The 19,427-nt window shown below is 36.5% G+C and overlaps 2 protein-coding genes across 10 annotated transcripts in view; one reads left to right on the top strand and one right to left on the bottom strand.

The window, feature by feature from the left end:
• myo6a (myosin VIa) overlaps positions 1-19,186 on the bottom strand; it is a 71,545-nt gene extending 52,359 nt beyond the window's left edge. For 2 of the 9 annotated variants that reach the window (XM_048206189.1, XM_048206186.1), the window contains exon 1: positions 18,984-19,185. The gene's annotated coding sequence lies outside the window, so the exon portion shown is untranslated. Of the gene's footprint in view, positions 1-18,983 lie in introns of all 9 variants that reach the window. The other 7 variants (XM_048206188.1, XM_048206190.1, XM_048206191.1 and 4 more) reach the window with 5 other exon arrangements.
• On the top strand, positions 8,600-10,245 carry LOC125278734 (zinc finger BED domain-containing protein 4-like). Its single transcript, XM_048208079.1, has 2 exons — positions 8,600-9,048; positions 9,664-10,245. The coding sequence occupies exons 1-2, from the start codon at positions 8,611-8,613 to the stop codon at positions 10,243-10,245; spliced, it is 1,020 nt and encodes a 339-aa protein (XP_048064036.1). The 5' UTR covers positions 8,600-8,610.
• Positions 19,187-19,427: the final 241 nt, after the last annotated feature.

The raw sequence follows: 19,427 nt of genomic DNA, 5'->3' as shown, positions 1-19,427 counted from the left end.
AATTCCAGTAATTCCAGTGAAAACAAACCTGAATGCTACACCTTACAATGGAATTACAGAAAACTGTGTGCAGGACAACAAGCAGTAATCCCTCCCTTTGCTGCTATAACAGCTTCTGTTTGTTTCTGGGAAGGCCTTTCTCTATGATGTTTGAACATGGATGCAGAGCTTTGCTCCAATTTAGACACAAGAGCATCAGTGAGGTCTGGCGACAAGTTTGCTTTGCTAATCCAATTCATCTCAAAGCTGTTCAGTGAGTTCAAGTCTGGAGTTTGTACAGGCCAGTCAAGCTTTTTCACAATAGACTCAGTAAACAGACATTGCTTTGTGCATAGGGAAAATTGAATAGCTGGAACTTTTGCCAAAAAAATAAAAATAATAATTTGCTATTTGCTCTCTCAGAATCACTGGAATAACTAAACATACAGCTATATCACATTTAAATCATTCAAAGTCATAACTGAAAATCCTTTAGTACTACATAATGAAAAGGGATTTCAGCATAAATAGTTTACATCAGTGTTGCACGTGGTTGTTTATTCTAGCTTCTGAGTTTTCCCAAGTATTCCTGTTGGATTTATTAAACCTCTATCTCACTTTTTGTTCTCCATCTTATTCAGCCTGCACTCCATTACAGCCACAATATGACAGTAAGTGTTAAAATAGTTTAAATTTCCTATAAAATGTCATGCAGTCCTTTTTTCCAATTGTATTACTTTGCATACAGATTAAGTGTAAATGTAAAAGAAATAGTGTTCAGTTACAGAATCTAAATTCAACCATTTTCCCTTATACAAATAAAAACAATTTAACATTAAAGCTGCAAGCAGTGCTGAAAGGGCCCTCGCACCTGGGCTCACCGCCACCCGTTGGCCTTAGGAAAACAGTGAACAGTGGCCGACATGCATGTAAGCGAGTAAATATGGGAGAAATATGGCATAGTCATTTCAAAGTCATTTCTTCCTCCTGCCAACAGGTGGCGCTTTGACTGTAACTGAATATTGCCATGTTGATGTCTTCAGGCCAGGACTATTATCAAATATGTGAAGTTTGGAGCAGATCAGACATTGCATGCCTCAGTTACAACAACTTCCTGTTTTGTGGTGTTAATCGTATACTATAGCACTTTAGCCAAGTGTTGTATGATTAACCGTGTTTCTAGCATGTTTGGTACTTCGTGGCATATTGTGTTTCTGGAAGTGAATTACAGTGCAAAGCATGCCATTTCCTCTTGCCAGTAGGTGGCGCTATGACTAACTGAATATTGGCATATGGATGTCTTTAGACCAGGACTCTTATTACACATGTGAAAAAGGAAAAACTTCCTTTTTCATGGTGAAACGTCGAACTTTGTCAGGCCGCCACGGACACGCCCTTCAGCGAAAACTCTAGATCTTCGCAATTTAACGCCTTTAGATTAGACTGACCAAATATGATGTTGATCTGATTAAAGCTCTAGGAGGAGTTTGTTAAGGTACAATGTGTGGAAATGGCAAAAACTGCACAAATTTTGCAGAGAAATTTCAATATATCTCAATTCCTGTTGGGTTTTCAGATTTTGCACCCAGGGACATTTTTGTAGTTATAGGGCCATTTTGCCACACTTAATTCTGAAAACCATATCGGACGTAAATTTTCACCACTTCTGATGCGTGTGCAAAGTTTCATGAGTTTCATGAGGCCCTCAAAAATGTGATTAATTTCGGAGAAGAAGAATTGACTGAGCAATTACAATAGGGTCCTCACACCATTGGCTTGATGTTTGGATTCACTACATCTGAAGTCTGTTAAACAGCAATTAGACTTCAATGTCTCCATTGAGAGTAGAAATAGGGACTGTCAAATCAGTTGCAGGAGGTCAGCATATTTCATATGCATATACGTTTTACAATTTTTCAAAATGTCAATCAAATGTAATATGTATTTGGATCCCATCACATTTCCATCTGTGTGTAGAAGCAATCCTGTATTTGAACAAAGGTTTCAAAGTTTGGTTAGGTGGCACAGGCAGGTAGATGTTTTCTATTCCATTATAGACCCTTGGTCAGGGTAGCGCCATATTTAATTTTTGACAGGAATGAAAACGAGGTTGTGAATGAAAGAATACAGGTGCGTTCAATCGATTGTACTGTTGTTTAACAACTGAGAAAATGCTTCTCAGAAAAAAAAAACTTTCTGTAGACAAAAAAATCAATTTTAAAAGTTGTGTGTTACATGATCTTGGACTTTTATTCAGTGTGTATCATTGAAAGACTAAGCCTATCCCTCACAGCCTCGTTTTCATCTAGGTTAAATTCAATATGGCATCTAACTTGACTAATATCTATACAATTATTATTATTATTATTTTACATCGACTGTCTTGGCAAAAATCACTTATATTTGTTATATCACTAATAGATGTTATAATGCCAGTGACTGATTTTTGGATGGCTTTTAAAAGCATGGAATTGATTAATTTTGTCCCTGTTTGCGGTCACATCTCAGGGTAGAGTCAACAGTGGAAGTTCTTGTGGTGTCAATCAGCTTTGTCATGATGTCATTTTCCTATGGTTCATTAGTGAATTAGCTCACTCTTAAAATAAAAAAGCAAGCGAGCAACAACAACAACAGTATTTGTTATTTTGTGCTCAAGAGCAAAGAAGGTATAACATTCAAATCATGGTTTTTGTGCAGCTGAATGAATAAATGTGAAGACTAAAGGCACATTCACACCAAGGACAATAAATATATTTGTAAAAATCATTCTAAATGTAAAAGAATAGCAGACCACAACACTATGAACGATATGAACACCGACAGCCATTCAAATCCATGCTTTAAAAAAGCTTGAGCATTTAAGGCGGCAGATGACAAAATGTGCATTGGTGTGGACACTAATATAGTTATATGTTTATAGTTATTCATGGTGTGAAAAGGCCTTAACATTTTGGACTGGGCTGGTAACAGAATAAAGGAAACTAGAGGAAGCTGCCCTGCAAGCAGTTAAGTTATGTAAGTCTATTAGAATGGATTGGGGTGGCATTGATTCAGGATAAGAAGTGGAACATGATCTTGGATGAATAAAACTCAAGATAAAGTGATCTTGCTGTGATATAGCCACACTAGTCTCAGTTTCTCTGACTGTTTGAATGAGTCAGTGCTCTTCTTGTTGCACTGTAATGACATTTTAATTATTTAGAGGCCATTCACAAATATGTCGGTCTATGTAAACAAGTGCCAAACTGAAATCTTTGGCAATTACATCATGGTTTGGCAGTGGGTTCTTCTGAAAAGAACACTCTAGTAACTACCCAGAACACACTAGTAACTAGTAGCAATGCCCTGTCAACCACCCAGAACAGTAGTATTATGCAGCATTATTATAATTTAAAAAGTATTTCACCGGCGGCCATTTTGAAACGCCTCTCGGGCATCTGGGCATCATATCCTATTTTTGATGGGGAAACATCAAATCTCCAAAACTGTGAACCTTACGATTAAATTTCAATTTGAAATCACCAATGAAATCTAACAACAACCGGCTCAATTTTCAAACGCTCGATCATGACAAAAAAACCTGTATTTTCAGGCTGGATCAAGCTAGCGCATGCGCAGACCCAAATCGCGTCTCTTCGGAGGCGCGCGTATGTTTCATAGAAACCGGTGATTCTAACGGCCGCTGAAGTGACCTGACTTTACCAGCGGCGATTGGCTCTTATTTAGAAGGCGGGACTTATTCACCATTCTGTTAATTTCTCCCATTCAAAACAATACTAGTGACACATCTTGTGTTATTCTATAGTATTTGTTATAATTTAAAATAACCATTTTCTGTCTGAATATATTTTATTTCTGTGATGCAACAGTGAATTTTCAGCATCATTGCTCCAGACTTATTACATGATCCTTCCGAAATCATTCTAATATGCTGATTTGCTGCTCAAGAAACATTTATTATTATTATTATTATCAATAATGAAAACAGTTGTGCTGCTTCATATTTTTGAAGAAACTGTGATACTGGGATTCTCTGAGGAATAGAACATAAATAGAACATTAAAATAAGATTTTTTTGTATTTTTACTGTCATATAAATATGTGTTTATAATATCAACAATGCAGTAAAGAACATTAACTCTTCTCTTACACAATACTGCAATATTATAAACAATGTGCATGTGTCAGGTCTGTCAATTTGGTACAAAATTCCTACATTTTAGTACAAAATTCCTAATTAAACTAGTCAGTGCTTGAGATGAGTAAACAATTTATTTTAAAAAAAAAAGAAAATCTGGAATATAATAAATAAAGAAGTGCAGTAATGGAAAATAATGGTACAATATATACATTTTCTTCTCTGTGGATAACATATTTCAAAATTTCCTTTAGAGCTTGCCCCAAAGCTAGAAGCTTATATAGGTATATTAATGGCCGCTCAAGTATATTTGGAGACACATTTTTGCTTTTATTATTTTTATCCTCTTATATTTTTTTTTATCCGCCCGAGATAATGAAACCACCCGCGATCGATTAACTAGTAGAAAATCTCCCAACCTGTTTCATACCTGCTCGTTCTGTGTGCGCGAGAACTGTTTACACCCGCTGACATTCCCACGTGCGTGGTGGATTCACAAAGACATGACAGTGTGGGCGCTTCTGTGTGTGAACTGTAAAATGTATTTAGGAGCATGTGTGCGAATAAAGCATAATCCATTCATTTTGTTAGATTAAATGTCATAAAAAGTGTTCAATACGTGAAATGGTAAAACAAACGTCTTAATGATCATTTTAAGACATTTTATATTTTGAGGATAGATACATGGATACAGCCTATTGATTATTAAACTTCAAAAGGCTATGATTTCTTAAAAAAAAAAAAAAAAAATTGCAAGAAGTTGCAATGTCACAAGGCAGCTTCAGACTGCTTCAAAGTGATTCTCAATTAATATCAATTAATAACATACATTTATGCCAAGCGATTGCTAATGAACTCAAGTTGATTAATTATGACAATGTCTACTTTATAGCCTTTATATAATATCATTTTTATCTCTCTCATCTCTCATTCCATTTAATTCATAGTAAACTATTGTAGTCTTTGGCTGGGATGCTGCCCCAAAGGAAGAAACGACTAAGAACATTATTTGACACGTATTGTTCAATAAATAGATTTTACTAGCATCAATAAAATGTCCCATTCACTAAGAGAGACACTATATGACAAAGCAAGTGGAACTCTGTAATTTTGCATAATTTACAACGTATATTAATGCATAATATTAGCATATAATTAAATGTAATAGTAGACTATGTATTTAAAATGAATGTCCAAAAATTAAAAAAATATTGTTAAAAAAAATAAATATAAATAAATAAATATCACACATTATTTGTTGTTTGTCACATCATGTAGTAGACCATTTTTGTGCTGTGGGTAATAGGAGGATTTTCCAACCGGCTACCACCACGAGTATATTTCAAACCTGTCGGAAGCACTGGAGGTATTTGGTTATCAAGGAAAAGCCAAAATTTACATATGTAAACGTCCACGCATTACGCAGACAATGAGGACCATTTAATTCTTTTTTTTTTTTTTTTTTTTTTAGAACACTTTAAAAAAAAAAAAAGTTTTTTTCTTCCTTGAATCAGACAGATGACAACAGGACTAATCACGGTTCCTGTCACATCCCGGACTCATTTCCCAATCCTCCACTATCACCTGCACTCACTTCACAATCACTCCACACTAATCACCACACCCAGGACACATTACCTGACTATAAAAGCTTACACACACCACCTCACGGCGAAGTTTTCCTCTGTGTACAATTCCAAGTATCTTGTGCCTGTTGTTTCCCGTCTATCCTGTGCCGCCTGTCCTGACCTTTGCCTTGTCTGCTGTTCTGTGAATATCTGCCTGCCTCGACCTACTGTCCCTGATATTCCGCCTGTTCCTTGCTGTACCTGTTTGCTGTATTGCGTCACCACGCACTATAATTTTATCTTACCATTGATCGTTACAAGGACTAAGGAGGACTCAAAACTAGGGATGAGCTTTTTTTCAGTAGTGGTTATAGCAATGAGACATATTTAATTGCGTCTGCACTATAATTTTAATTGATACATCAAGATAACAAACGTGTCGTTTCAGCCAAACACTCAAAAATAAACGTACAAATTTTGTCATTAAATGCAAAGATTAAATGGAAATTTCCCATGTATCATTATTTGTTGCCCTCTATCAGGCATTAAACAATACGTTGTGATTTATACTTATGCACTTATACTGTATAATTGTAAATTCTGTATGTAGAGCAGCATGGTTAATCGTAAAAAGATGGCATTCTCGATTCAAACACAGATGCAATCTATTTCCTAAATGACAACGATTCAGCTATGATTATTAAACCTTTGACAAGTATGTCATTGAATCATTCATTCAAGATTAGCTTTGAAAAAAAAAAAAAAAAAACTGATTCATCCAGTAATGAAACAAGTGAAACAATGTTTTTATGAATGAGTCGTTGAATCATTCATTCAAATCGATTTTCTCTAATAAATAATTATTAGTTTTTTAATTAGACTGCAGCAATTTGCATTTTGTCAGAACCTCTAGTAAAATATGTTTTGTTGTCTATTCAGAATCAGGATTAAAAATAAAATGTGATTCTGAATTTATTCAGAATCGTGCAGCTCTTCTGTGCAGTGTACATTTACATATATATTGTACTGTGATATTGCTTCATGTTTGTACTGTACACACATACACACACACACACACACACCTCTAACCGTAAATAACATTTATTCATTTAGCAGATAGACACTGTAAACCAAACTGATTAGATAAATGATTGCCCCTGGATGCTAGTGTGGTTCCTGTAAAGGGCATTACAAATGCAGCTTTAATGTATAGGCTATAAAGAACAACAAGTAACACTTTACAATAAGGTTTCATTATTTAATGCATTAGCTAAGATTGAGCAATAGCTACATTTGTTACAGAAAGTATTTTTTTTTTTTAATATTAGTTAAGAAATACAACTGATAATTGTTAGTTTTATTTCAGGTCCATTAAATAAGTTCTTTTGATTTTAGTAATGTTATTAAACAGTAACTAAGAAATTAACATTAACTAAGAATAATTAATGCTTTATAAGTATTTTTCGTTGTCAGTTTGGTAATAATTAATTAACATAAAGGTGCCCTAGAACCCCTTTTCAAAAGATGTAATATAAGTCTAAGGTGTCCCCTGAACGTGTCTGTGAAGTTTCAGCTCAAAATACCTCATAGATTTTTTTTAATTAATTTTTTTAACTGCCTATTTTGAGCCATAATTACATATGCACCAATTAAGCGCGCGGCCCCTTTAAATCTCCCGCTCCCCGCCCCCGCAAGCTCTCGACAGCCTTAAACAGCAAACACAAAGTTCACACAGCTAATATAACCCTCAAAATGGATCTTTACAAAGTGTTTGTCATGCATACATCGATTCCTGTGAGTATAGTATTTATTTGGATGTGTACATTTGATTCTGAATGAGTTTGATAGTGCTCTGTGGCTAAAGCTAACATTACACTGTTGGAGAGATTTATAAAGAATGAAGTTGTATTTATGCATTATACAGACTGCAAGTGTTTAAAAATGAAAATAGCGACAGCTCTTGTCTCCGTGAATACAGTAATAAACGATGGGAACTTTAACCACATTTAACAGTACATTAGCAACATGCTAATGAAACATTTAGAAAGACAATTTACAAATATCACTAAAAATATCATGTTATCATGGATAGGCCTGGGACGGTTACCGCATTACCGCAATACCGCGGTCACGTGACGCCTACCGCGGGTCTAAACCTGTAACCGTCATCACCGCACAAAAAAAAAAAAAAAAAAAAAAAAAAAAAAACCTTCCTAAAGCATAAAATACAGGCGGATGACTCATGAGAAAGCCAAAAAAGCAGGACCTCAGTTTTTAATTGCACGTGCTTATTCTGCTTAACACAATTCTCTCACGTGGTTGCGCAGCCGACAATTGCGCATTTAAGCTACTATTCCATCGAAACATGGCAGAGAGGGCTAACTTGGTGGCAAAGCCAAATGTCACGTCGCCAATATGGGGACATTTTGGCTTTGAACCCGATGAAAAAGGACTTCCAGGCAATTTTAATGAGCCCATTTGTAGAATTTGCTACAAAAAGATTCCGGTATCACGTTCAAATACGTCCAACCTGAGGACGCATCTTCGAATCCATCATCCGGCAACATTTGCTGCCCTTGGGAGCACAACAAGTGCTTCGTCTGAAGATCGGCCCACAACCTCAGGCCAGGGACGACAGCTGGGCATCGCAGACTCGTTTGCTAAAGGGACTAAGTACCAACGCGACAGCCATCAGTGGCGAACCCTGACGGATAGTGTGACTCGCCTCCTATTGGAGGAAAAGTTGCCATTTAACTTAGTCGAGAAACCAGCCTTTAAGGCGATGCTACTGGCCTTCGACAAACAATATGTCCCCCCTGACAGAAAATACTTTTCAAAAAAGGCAGTACCAGAGAAGTATATGAAAATGAAGGACAGTTTGACACGCGAGTTAAAGGACGCTGACCATTTTCTATCACAACAGATATGTGGTCAAGCGTTAACATGATGCCCTATATGAGCGTGACAGTTCATTACCTGAACACCAACTGGGAGCTGAAGTCAAGGTGTTTGGAGACATCCTTCATGCCAGAAAGTCACACAAGTGATAACCTCTCCGAGGCTCTGCGATCAGCTCTTAAAGAATGGTCTCTGGATGAGAAGAGGTTGGCTTGTGTCACTAGTGATAACGGAGCAAACATTGTGGCTGCGGTGAGAAAACTTGGATGGGGATGGCTACCATGCTTCGGCCACAACCTCCATTTAGCCGTCACTAACTCCATGAACGCAGAAAAAGAACGCACTGCCCGGGCCATGGGTTTGTGTCGAACGCTTGTGAACGCTTTCTCCCATAGCTGGCAAAAGAAGCAACGGCTTCAGAAAGAACAAACTGAGCTGGACCTGCCTCAGCACTCCTTAGTACTGGTAAGTTTGAACTCTCTTCCAACTCTGTTTTTGGAAAGATTGACTACAAATAGGCTAGGCCTGCGAGATTTAATTCAATATAATCAATAAATAATCTATTGTAGGCAATTAAACATTTAAGTATGTGATTCTGAAATTCCATTTTCATTAAAAGGCCATCGAAAAAGATATCCAGGCTTACAATCACGGCAGTGTGACACTTTGTTAAATTAAATAGCATTCGTTAAATTATAGCCTTGAACCACACTGAGACCAAAGCGCACACGAGATATAGGCTAAATAAATATAAATATGTAAAAATATATAATATAAATAATATTTATATATATTATAGATTTTTAAATATTTATATTAATTTAGCCTATATGTCTACATATTTATATTAGGCCTACTCTATATGCCTTCGTTAAATAGCCTTCATTAACCACTGAGACAAAAAAGCGCACACGTAATATCTATATAAATATTAATATAGCTAAACATGTACAAATATGTAATATAAAATATAAATCATATTAAATATAATTCATATATTATATAAGTAATATAAAAATATGTAAATTTAAATAATGTTAAAGCAAAGTCTATCCTAAATGTGTTTTAATTTGTTCACAGGATTGCCCCACCAGGTGGGGAACAAAGCAAAAAATGATTGCGCGCATTCTTGAACAAGGCCCTGCCATTCGGAGGGTTTTGGATGACCGGCGCACACAACACCTAATTCCGACGTGGCAGGACATGGAGGTCATGGAATCGGTGAATGCAGCCCTGAAAAAAGTTGCCGATTTCACGGATGCACTGTCTTCTGAGCGAGCAGTGACTGCATCCTCTTTGAAACCGGTGCTGCAGCTAGTCACCGAGGATCTGCTGCTCCCCGCTGAGGAGGACACCCAATTGACGCGCAACCTGAAAGAAAAAATGTCTGCCGTTTTGATGGAAAAATACAGTGCACCCTCAACTCAACAGCTATTGGCAAAGACCGCGTTTGTCGACCCTAGGTATAAGGACATTGACATTTCTGACGAGGTGAAGGATGAGCTCATGCAGGAGATGATGAATGTCCCCGAAGAGCAGCGTGATGACGGTGATGGAAAGGGAGCAAGTGCACCCAACCCTCCCAAAAAACCGAATCTGGCTGACTTACTTGGGAAAAAAAAAGAAAAAACATCTACTCCGACCCCAAGAGAATTCGTGTAGACACAGAGATCAGAAGGTATTTGCAGGAGGAAGCCCTGGATTCCCACGCAGACCCTCTTGTCTGGTGGCGGGACAATAGTGTCCGATTCCCTCTGCTTTCCAAAGTAGCCCGAAAATATATGACCATTTGCGCTACAAGCATTCCCTCAGAACGTGTGTTCAGTGCTGCAGGTAACGTCGTTACGTCTTTCAGGGCCTCCCTTAAACCTGACAAAGTGAACATGCTAGTTTTTCTAGCAAAAAATATGAAGGCTGGGATGTAAACCATAGCGCCTTTCGTTTTGCCAGCACTTTTTTTTCAGACATAATTTCTGTTCTAAATGTTCTTATTCTAAATGTGAAATAAATGTTAAATAAATGTGTTCCTTATGCTCAATTGCCTTAGCCTCTGTGTGCGCAAAAGTCGTTATAGTTTAAGTGATTGTTTGATGACGACGACTGTAGCCTAATCTGAAGATAAAAATATGGAAAATAAACATGCAAATTAATATCTATTACTGATCAATACGATAAATAAAAATGTGTTTGTTTGTCTTTATGATGCTCTATCTTCAGATCTCTGTTGTGAATTGCGATCAGATCTGATATCGCCCCCAAAAAATATGAAGGCTAGGGTAACCTCGCCTATTATTTCGTTTTGCAGAATTTTTATTTCAGACATCATTCCATTTCTGTTCTAAATGTTCATGTTCTAAATGTAAAAAAAAAAAAGTGAAATAAACCTGTTCCTTATATTCGTTTGCCTCCCGTGTGTGTGCGAAAGTTAAAGGGGGGGGGGGGGTTGCGGGTTGCGGTTTACCGCAATACCGCGGGAATTTATTGCTTTTCAACCGCGGTAAGAAAAATTCAATACCGTCCCAGGCCTAATCATGGATCATGTCAGTTATTATTGCTCCATCTGCCATTTTTCGCTATTATCCTTGCTTGCTTACCTAGTCTGGTGATTCAGCTGTGCTCATCCAGATGTTTTGCCCTTATCTAATGCCTAGAATATGGGCTGGTATATCCAAATATTGGGGGCGTACACCCCGACTGTTACGTAACAGTCGGTGTTATGTTGAGATTCGCCTGTTCTTCGGAGGTCTTTTAAACAAATGAGATTTATATAAGAAGGAGGAAACAATGGAGTTTGAGACTCACTGTATGTCATTTCCATGTACTGAACTCTTGTTATTCATCTATGCCAAGGTAAATTCAATTTTTCATTCGATGGCACCTTTAACTAATGAAGCCTTATGTCACTAAGTGTTACTGAACAATAAATAATCAGAACATTTCTAATCATTAGGGCATGTTGTAGTCCAGATTAAAATATAAAAAATGTTTAAGTTTGAAATTAAATAGCCTATTAAGTCTTTAAGTATTAAGTATTTGATGCTGAGATGAACAACATTGTGATTACAAAAAAACGAATGGCTGTTTGAAGCATTTTAAAAACTTCACTAGCGCAGTTGCTTTTTTTGCAGGGTTTTCAGGGTAACCGCTGCACTTCTGCTGTTCCATCAGCACCCTCTGCTGTCAGAGAGTGAACATGCACTTTCATTTAGCACGTCTCCTTCACTCGTTCCGCCATGTGCATCCGCTCACGCACGTTGGGCTTGTTTACATCTGAGCGCGTGTCCCTTTGCATTTTATGCGGCTGATGGGGAAAGTATTCTTAAATGCATTATAACAATTTTAATAATTAGTAATAAATTATTATTTACGGTATTTTGAAGTGCCCACGATAACAATATTGTGCATATTCATTATCGTGATATATATCACATTACCGAATATTGGCACGTCTACTCCTGAGACAAGACATACATTTAAAATCACTATAACTCATTCTTTTATGACTCCAACATGGCCATTATGATCTGTAAACAAACTGACACAGATTTAAGATCATGCTACAAAAGACCAGAAAGCATCATAAGGCCACAAGAAAAGAGAAAGACAGAAAACAAGGGAAGTAATAGCTGCTATGAACTGACATTTCAGCAGCAGAAAGTTTTGTGTTGACTTTGAGTTATTCCACTCCAGGCCCACTCTTCGTCCACACCACACAAATCTGGATTGTTGAAAGAGAGCTGGCAGAGGACTGAGGGCTCACTGTCACAGCGCATGAGATCATGAGAGCACTGCATGTTGACAGCACAAAAAAGCCAGAAATAAAAAAAGTCTAGCAACTGTTTAGTGCTCATCAGAGCGGACTTAAAGACATCTAAAGGTAACATTAAACTACTAACAAAATGTTTACTGAAATTGAAATATTACACTAATTATTACATTAAAATGGAAAGAAATTGCCACAATGTTGGCTGACTATATATATATATATATATATATATATATATATATATATATATATATATATATATATATATATATATATATAAATTTTAAATTTATATTATATCTATCTATAGTTTGTTTGTTGGAGAAATATAATTTAGGCACAATAATGTATTAATATTAAAAATAGTGGGAATATTTTTTTCCACTATTTTTAATATTAATAGTGCTACACATTATTGTGCCTAAATTATATTTCTCCAACAAACAAACTATAGAAAGAAGTAGAGTTTTGTGATTTATTTTAATTATATTATTTTTTCACTTATGAATGGCAAAGAAAAAGAGATATTAATATGTACAGCTTTTGCATATTTTTTAATATTAATAGTGATATACATTAATAGTGCCTAAAATATGTTTCATAGTTCTATTATCTTAGAAGCAGTTTTGTTATTACATTATATTATATTATATTTCACATATTCTTTACCTAAATATGGTAAAGAAACATTTTTATATGTAAAAAATTATACATTATTATATGTATGGCTTTTGCATATTTTAATATTAATAATGACTAAAATATGTTTCTCCAAAAAAAAAAAAAAAAAACTATAAATCTTAGAAGCAGAGTTTTGTGATTTTTTTTTTATATTATATTATTACATTATATTATATATATTTTATTTTCACCTAAGAATCTTAAAGAAAAACATATTAAATGTATATATCTTTTGCATATTTTAATTTAGTTTATGTATTAACATCAGATACAGAACTACTTACTAGACTGAACACAAAAGTATCTTAGGTTGTCACTACTGCATATGAAGGTTGGTGTAGGTGTAGTCGGCTGTTCTCACACAATGACAACAGAGCAGGTGCAGCTCATTATGATACACTCAACACAACGCACATTATTCAACTTTCTTTCAGCTTCCATATTAGTTCAATCTGAGCTGAAGTATTTGGTGATTTTAACACCAGCTTAAAGATTGACTATTTAGTGTGATCACAGGTCAAAATCTCAGGCTAATGTAAAAGACATGACCATGGTGTGACAGCACTGGTAAAAAAAGTTAATCAGTGGCAGAGGTTTCTACACTGTAAGGTGACAGACAAGCAGTTCTCAAATACTAGAGTTTTGACAAAGAATGGTTATTAATTATATTTTCTGTATAGAAAACATGAACTTGAAAGAATATAAAGCTCTTATAAACCTCAACAATCTGAAGTGACACAACCTGTTTGCCAATAGAAAGGTCAAACATGCAACCTGAACTCACATGAACATTTCTGGATGAACACACAAAGGCCTGACGAGACACACAAACACTGCTGTCATTAATGTGGACCTGTTCCAGCGAATCATACAGTAGGTCTTCACTTTGTGAACAAGTTGCATGCAACAATTATCCTAGTAAGTGATGCAGCAATGTCAGTCTCATGCTCCTGTCAGAACATATTTAACATTTCATAAACACTTATGTGGTACCTGATTTTGGATGATGAGTTGAAAAGTGAGTTGGGTGACTCCGCATAACACAAAGCTTTTCACACACAGTGTCTGTTCCAAAACTTAATAATGCTGTGATTTAGAACACAGCCTATGCGGCAGTAGGCAGAAACTGAAATGGGACCTCATAAGTGACCAATTTGGAACTCTGCATAGGCAGCAACTCTGTCTGTATGACACAATAAACATACTAGAGGCTTGTTTTACAAATGAGCTGCATTCGAAAATGCATACTACATTTGGTTTGAAACTTACACTGTGACCATTAAAAAAGTATCTTCTAAATAGTATGACTATGGGTTGCACGATAGAAATTCGGATGCACTACATTTGCCATGTTGTCACAGTCATGTGACCTACCAGCTTTAATTCCATTCACAACTAGTAAAGTATCCATCAAATGTGGAGAATCTTGGCAGAACTAGTAATTAATCTGGGATTCACATACTACTCTTTTTGTGTATTGTTTTTCACATACTATATATAGCACGGAAATAGCCAAGTAGGTATATTTAGACACAGTGATGATTTCAATAGATATTAGCATACTGCTAGGCAAAATACTAAGCACAAACAAAAAACTCTAATGCTGCATCCCAATTCGCCTACTTATACTACATCCTAAAAGTATGTACCGTTTTTGTAAAGAAAAAGTACATACTTTTGAGTGTGTAGCAGAAGAGTATGCAAGCTTTGGGACATACTACCTCGTCATAACTGCATCTTTAACGGACGTTCTGTCGCTTAGTTACGCAACCTGTAACTGTTTAAATTGCCCTGTCAATCATCTTGTCACAGTTAAAATCCTCCACATTCAATTAAATTTAATTTCCTACCATTTTGGAGAGAAATGTAGTCGGACGTTTATCTGCCAGTCATGGGTCTTTCATGCAGAGAACTCTCCTCATCTTTGCATAATGATGCATTTAAAAGTTAATGACCAAACGCATCATTATAAAAGTTCACAATGCTGTTGCAGATGAAATATAATGTGGATAACATTTAATAAATATCTTTTCGTCAGGTTGGATACTGATTATTAATCATTCAAGCCCCTTTATCTTAACTACTCTGCTTAACCGTGGGACCTCGCATGTCCGTCATGTTTGTAGTTTTTTAACACTTTTTATTCGTATTTGTAGTTCTAATCGAATCCTCGTCCACATTCAAATTCTAACTGGAAAAAGTAGACCATCCGGGTATCTTTGGAATACTCATTTCAACATACTACGATTTGGGACATACTAATTCTTTTTTCGAATACTATTTAGGACGGATAGTATGCGAATTGGGACGCAGCATTAAAAATACACAGTAAATACAGGTTTTTTTTTTGTTTACATTAAATTATTTACATTGAAATGAAATACCTTTCCCAGCTTTATTTACAATTTTTGCCTTACAACAACAAAGTAATGAAAGAAAAAGCAACACTTCTGAAAATTAAGTTAGTTTTCTTTATTTTGCAAAAAGCACAACATTTTGTTTTTACTCTGAGTGTACACAAATAAAAGAAGATATTACACAGATTAAAATGGTGTATTGCTCTTAATTGTATGTGCAACACTGACGGAGTATTTTGAGTCTCTTTCACACTGGTTAGAAAAAAACGCGGTGTCACGCCGGCGTGACCGCCGACCCAAGGGGTTAAAAAAACGGAAAAACTAGAATAACAGGGTTGAAAAAGTCATCAGTCCCCTGATTTAATACTTCGTAGAACCACCTTTTGCTTTAATTACAGCCATTAAATCTTTTTGGATATGTCTGTACTAGCTTTGCACACCTAGACTGGGGAATATTTGCCCATTCTTCCTTGCAGAATTGCCCAAGTTCAGTCAAATTCTGTGGTGAGTGGCAATGAACTGCTCTCAGCAAGTCCATCCATAGATTTTCTATTAGATTTAAGTCAGGGCTTTGACTTGGTCACTCAAGGACATTCACCTTCCTATCCTTAACCCATTGTGGTGTTCTTTTGACGGTATGTTTAGGATTAGAGTTGTCAAAAGTACCAACTTCGGTACCTATCGGTACTGAAATTTTAAAAATGTGATGCTTTGAGTGCAGATTGGTAAACACCTCTGATTGGCCATTGTGTTGACACGCTCATCGGATATGTCTGTAATAGGCTACAATGATTGATGCAGGCACTGTAGTTGGTACTTTTGACAACTCTATTTAGGATCATTGTTGTGTTGGAAGGTGAATGACCTGCCCATCTTCAGCCATCTAGCAGAGGGACGCAGGTTTTCATCAAGAATTTCGATGTACTTGGCAGCATCCATTTTCCCTTCAATCCTGACCAATCGCCCAGGCCCTGCTGAAGAAACACCCCCACAACCAAATACTGCCACCACCATGCTTCTCAGTTGGTATGGTGTGTTCTATGCTGTGTTTGCTTTTCACAAACACAGCACTGAAAGAAAGAATCCTTTCCTGAAAAAGTGTCATAGTCTCGTTTGCGCTATGCAAAAACACACCTGGAAGGTGCTATGGTCTGATGAGACCAAAATTTACCTTTTTGGATTGAAGTCAAAGTACTATGTTTGGCATATACTCTCACATTGCCATCTTTGATTTTTTTTTTTTGTTGTTTTTTGACACAGATCTTGTGACAATGCATTCTGGGATTGTCTCCTCCACAAATTATACATGCAATGCAACCTAAAATTTAGCCAAAAACAAGGTATCTTAGAAGGCAGTGCAATTATGCTGCCTACCTTTTCCTTTATGTAGGCTGCATGTCTGTGATGCCTTAAAATGCTGCCTACGTTGTAGATCGCCAACAAGGAACGGATCCACTGTTCAGCATGAGACGAAAGTAATGCAATGAAATGTCTTGTGTGGGTTGTATTAGAGTCCTAATGAATATAAGACACATACTGCACATACCTCAGTTTACAGTGAACCCTGAGGCATCAGTAAAGGTGTGTACAGTGTGTACAGATGTACAAAAGCTTGTCATTTAAAATATGACACCACTCTGTAGGACAGTAGCATGTAATGTCGAGTTGCTATGGTTATCCTCTACCTATTGGGTGGATATATTTGAATACTGTCAAAAATGAATAATAGATGTCAATAGTACAAGGTAAGGTCATAATAGCAAAGGTCCTATCATCACTGGTCAAGTGTCACACTTGTGGGTCAACAATGTAGAGTGTCCACTTTAAATTTTATAAATAATTCTATCAATTCATAAAACACTTCAACATGTTCTGATATTAGAATTACGATTTTACGAGAAATTTTAGCCACATTTAACCACATTTTTCCCCCTCTACTGTAACTCCAAAACATTTATTTTGCTGTGAACTATTTCTTTAAAGTCACAATGTAATTCCATATTGTGACGTGGATCTGATTAAAAAGATTATCTGGTTTCTATCCAGCACATAACATTAAAGGATTAGTTCAATTTCAAATAAAATTTTCCTGATAATTTACTCATCCCCATATCATCCAAGATGTCCATGTCTTTCCCTATTCTACTTACTGAAAAAATGGAACTGGCGCCGCGTTCGTTCCATAAGTAGAATAGGGAAGGCGTAGGACATACAGTGTAAGCTTTTTGAAGAATACAAAAGTGTGGTTTTGGCGGAACCACTTGGAAGGCGATCATTTGTTTATATAAAGCATATACATTTACATTTTTTCGAAAATCATTTCACTAGATAAGACCCTTATTCCTGGTCTGGTATCGTTTAAAGCCCTTTGAAGCTGCACTGAAACTGTAATTTTGACCTTCAACTGTTTGGGGGCCATTGAAGTCCACTATAAGGAGAATAATCCTGGAATGTTTTCATCAAAAACCTTAATTTATTTTCGACTGAAGAAAGAAGGACATGGATATCTTGGATGATATCCATGGGGGTAAGTAAATTATCAGGAAAATTTTATTTTGAAAGTGGACTTATCCTTTAAATCCAATGACTCAGTCCAATGATCAGTCCAATTCTTAATATCATTAGCCATTTAAATATGTACAACCTATATCTGTGAAACTTTCCAATGTAATTACAAGCTTATAGACTCATTTATGATATAACTGACAGAAATGTCTTTCGAATGTCAAGCGAGGTGAGTCATGACTCAATGGCAGCCGCACCTGTAGGTGTGTCATTGTGGTCAGACGGTTTGAAAAACACAATGTTTGTGTGTCCCTGGACCCTCTCATATTTCTTTCATTATAATGGACAAACAGACAGAGCTTAACAACATATGTGCTTTCTGTCAGCTGTTCTTAAATGATCCATTCCTTAGACAATGACAGGTGAGTGACTGTCCAACCAATATGGGACAAGTAGCATGTGAAAGTTCCCAAGGAGCAAAGGGCATTTACAACTTCTTGTGACACAGCAGGAGCAATTTACTGTTAAGGCAACTTACTAATCACCTTCCATGGATGTATTAAAGCTTTTCTAATCATTCAGATGAATAAAAACAACACAGTTCAATAATACAATAGTCTGGAAGTGAAAGTTTGCCTTGGGTTAAACATTTGAATTCCTTACACAAGCACAGAACCAACATTTGCAAGGTAAATGAGTTTTGAGTAACCAGGAAACAGATGTATTTCTAAAGTAAAGGCCTTATGAATGCTCCTACATACATAGACTAAAAAGATGCAATGAGATGCCTTCCTTGCGATGATATAAAGCAGCCTTGACCATCAGCTGATCACAGAGGTGAGCCAATCAACGCATCAATGATGCATCAGTCCATGCATCAGTCATAGAATCAAAAAATCACGCGAATGAACATACAGTACACAACAACAATACACTTATGCTGGAAATGAGTTCCTATGTTTTCCTCCGCAATGCTATCTGGACGTATTTGCTAAATCTAACAATTATCCCAGTACGCTTTGTTCAAATGAACCAAACACACTCAAATCCAACTTAAAAGCCATAGCGAACATCATAGAGATAAAACTCACCTCCGTTGCTCGCTGCCCGTGCAGTCAGTCGGTAAAGTGTGTAGGCATTCACATGAACTCAGACCCGGTGTCCCGGATGTTGATCAGCCTCAACTCCCGGGATGAAGTCCACGCTCCATTGTGACGTGACGTCACGCGCGTCCATGGAAGCGCCTGCCTCCGTATGGGTCGCGTTGTGGGGCGGGGCGGGCTTCATCCCATATGAATTCACCTACGTTAAAAAATGCTGTTGCTTTATGAAACATACTGGAGTTTCTGATTAGCTGAAAGTGATACATACCTGTACCTACTGTATATGGTAGGACTGTTGATCTTTAATGCCTTCTTTGTTAGATGAATGGAAAACAGCGCATTCTAGTGTTTTCCAATTGAAAATACATGCAAACACATGCTATACTAAGTGTAAAATAGTGATTAAAAGGCGAATATCGTGTGATTTACGCT

Source organism: Megalobrama amblycephala, linkage group LG11, assembly GCF_018812025.1.
Source record: "Megalobrama amblycephala isolate DHTTF-2021 linkage group LG11, ASM1881202v1, whole genome shotgun sequence".
In the NCBI taxonomy this organism is placed as follows: Eukaryota; Metazoa; Chordata; class Actinopteri; order Cypriniformes; family Xenocyprididae; genus Megalobrama; species Megalobrama amblycephala.
The sequence above is the reverse complement of the archived record's forward strand: the minus strand, read 5'-3'. Positions and strand labels throughout refer to the sequence as shown.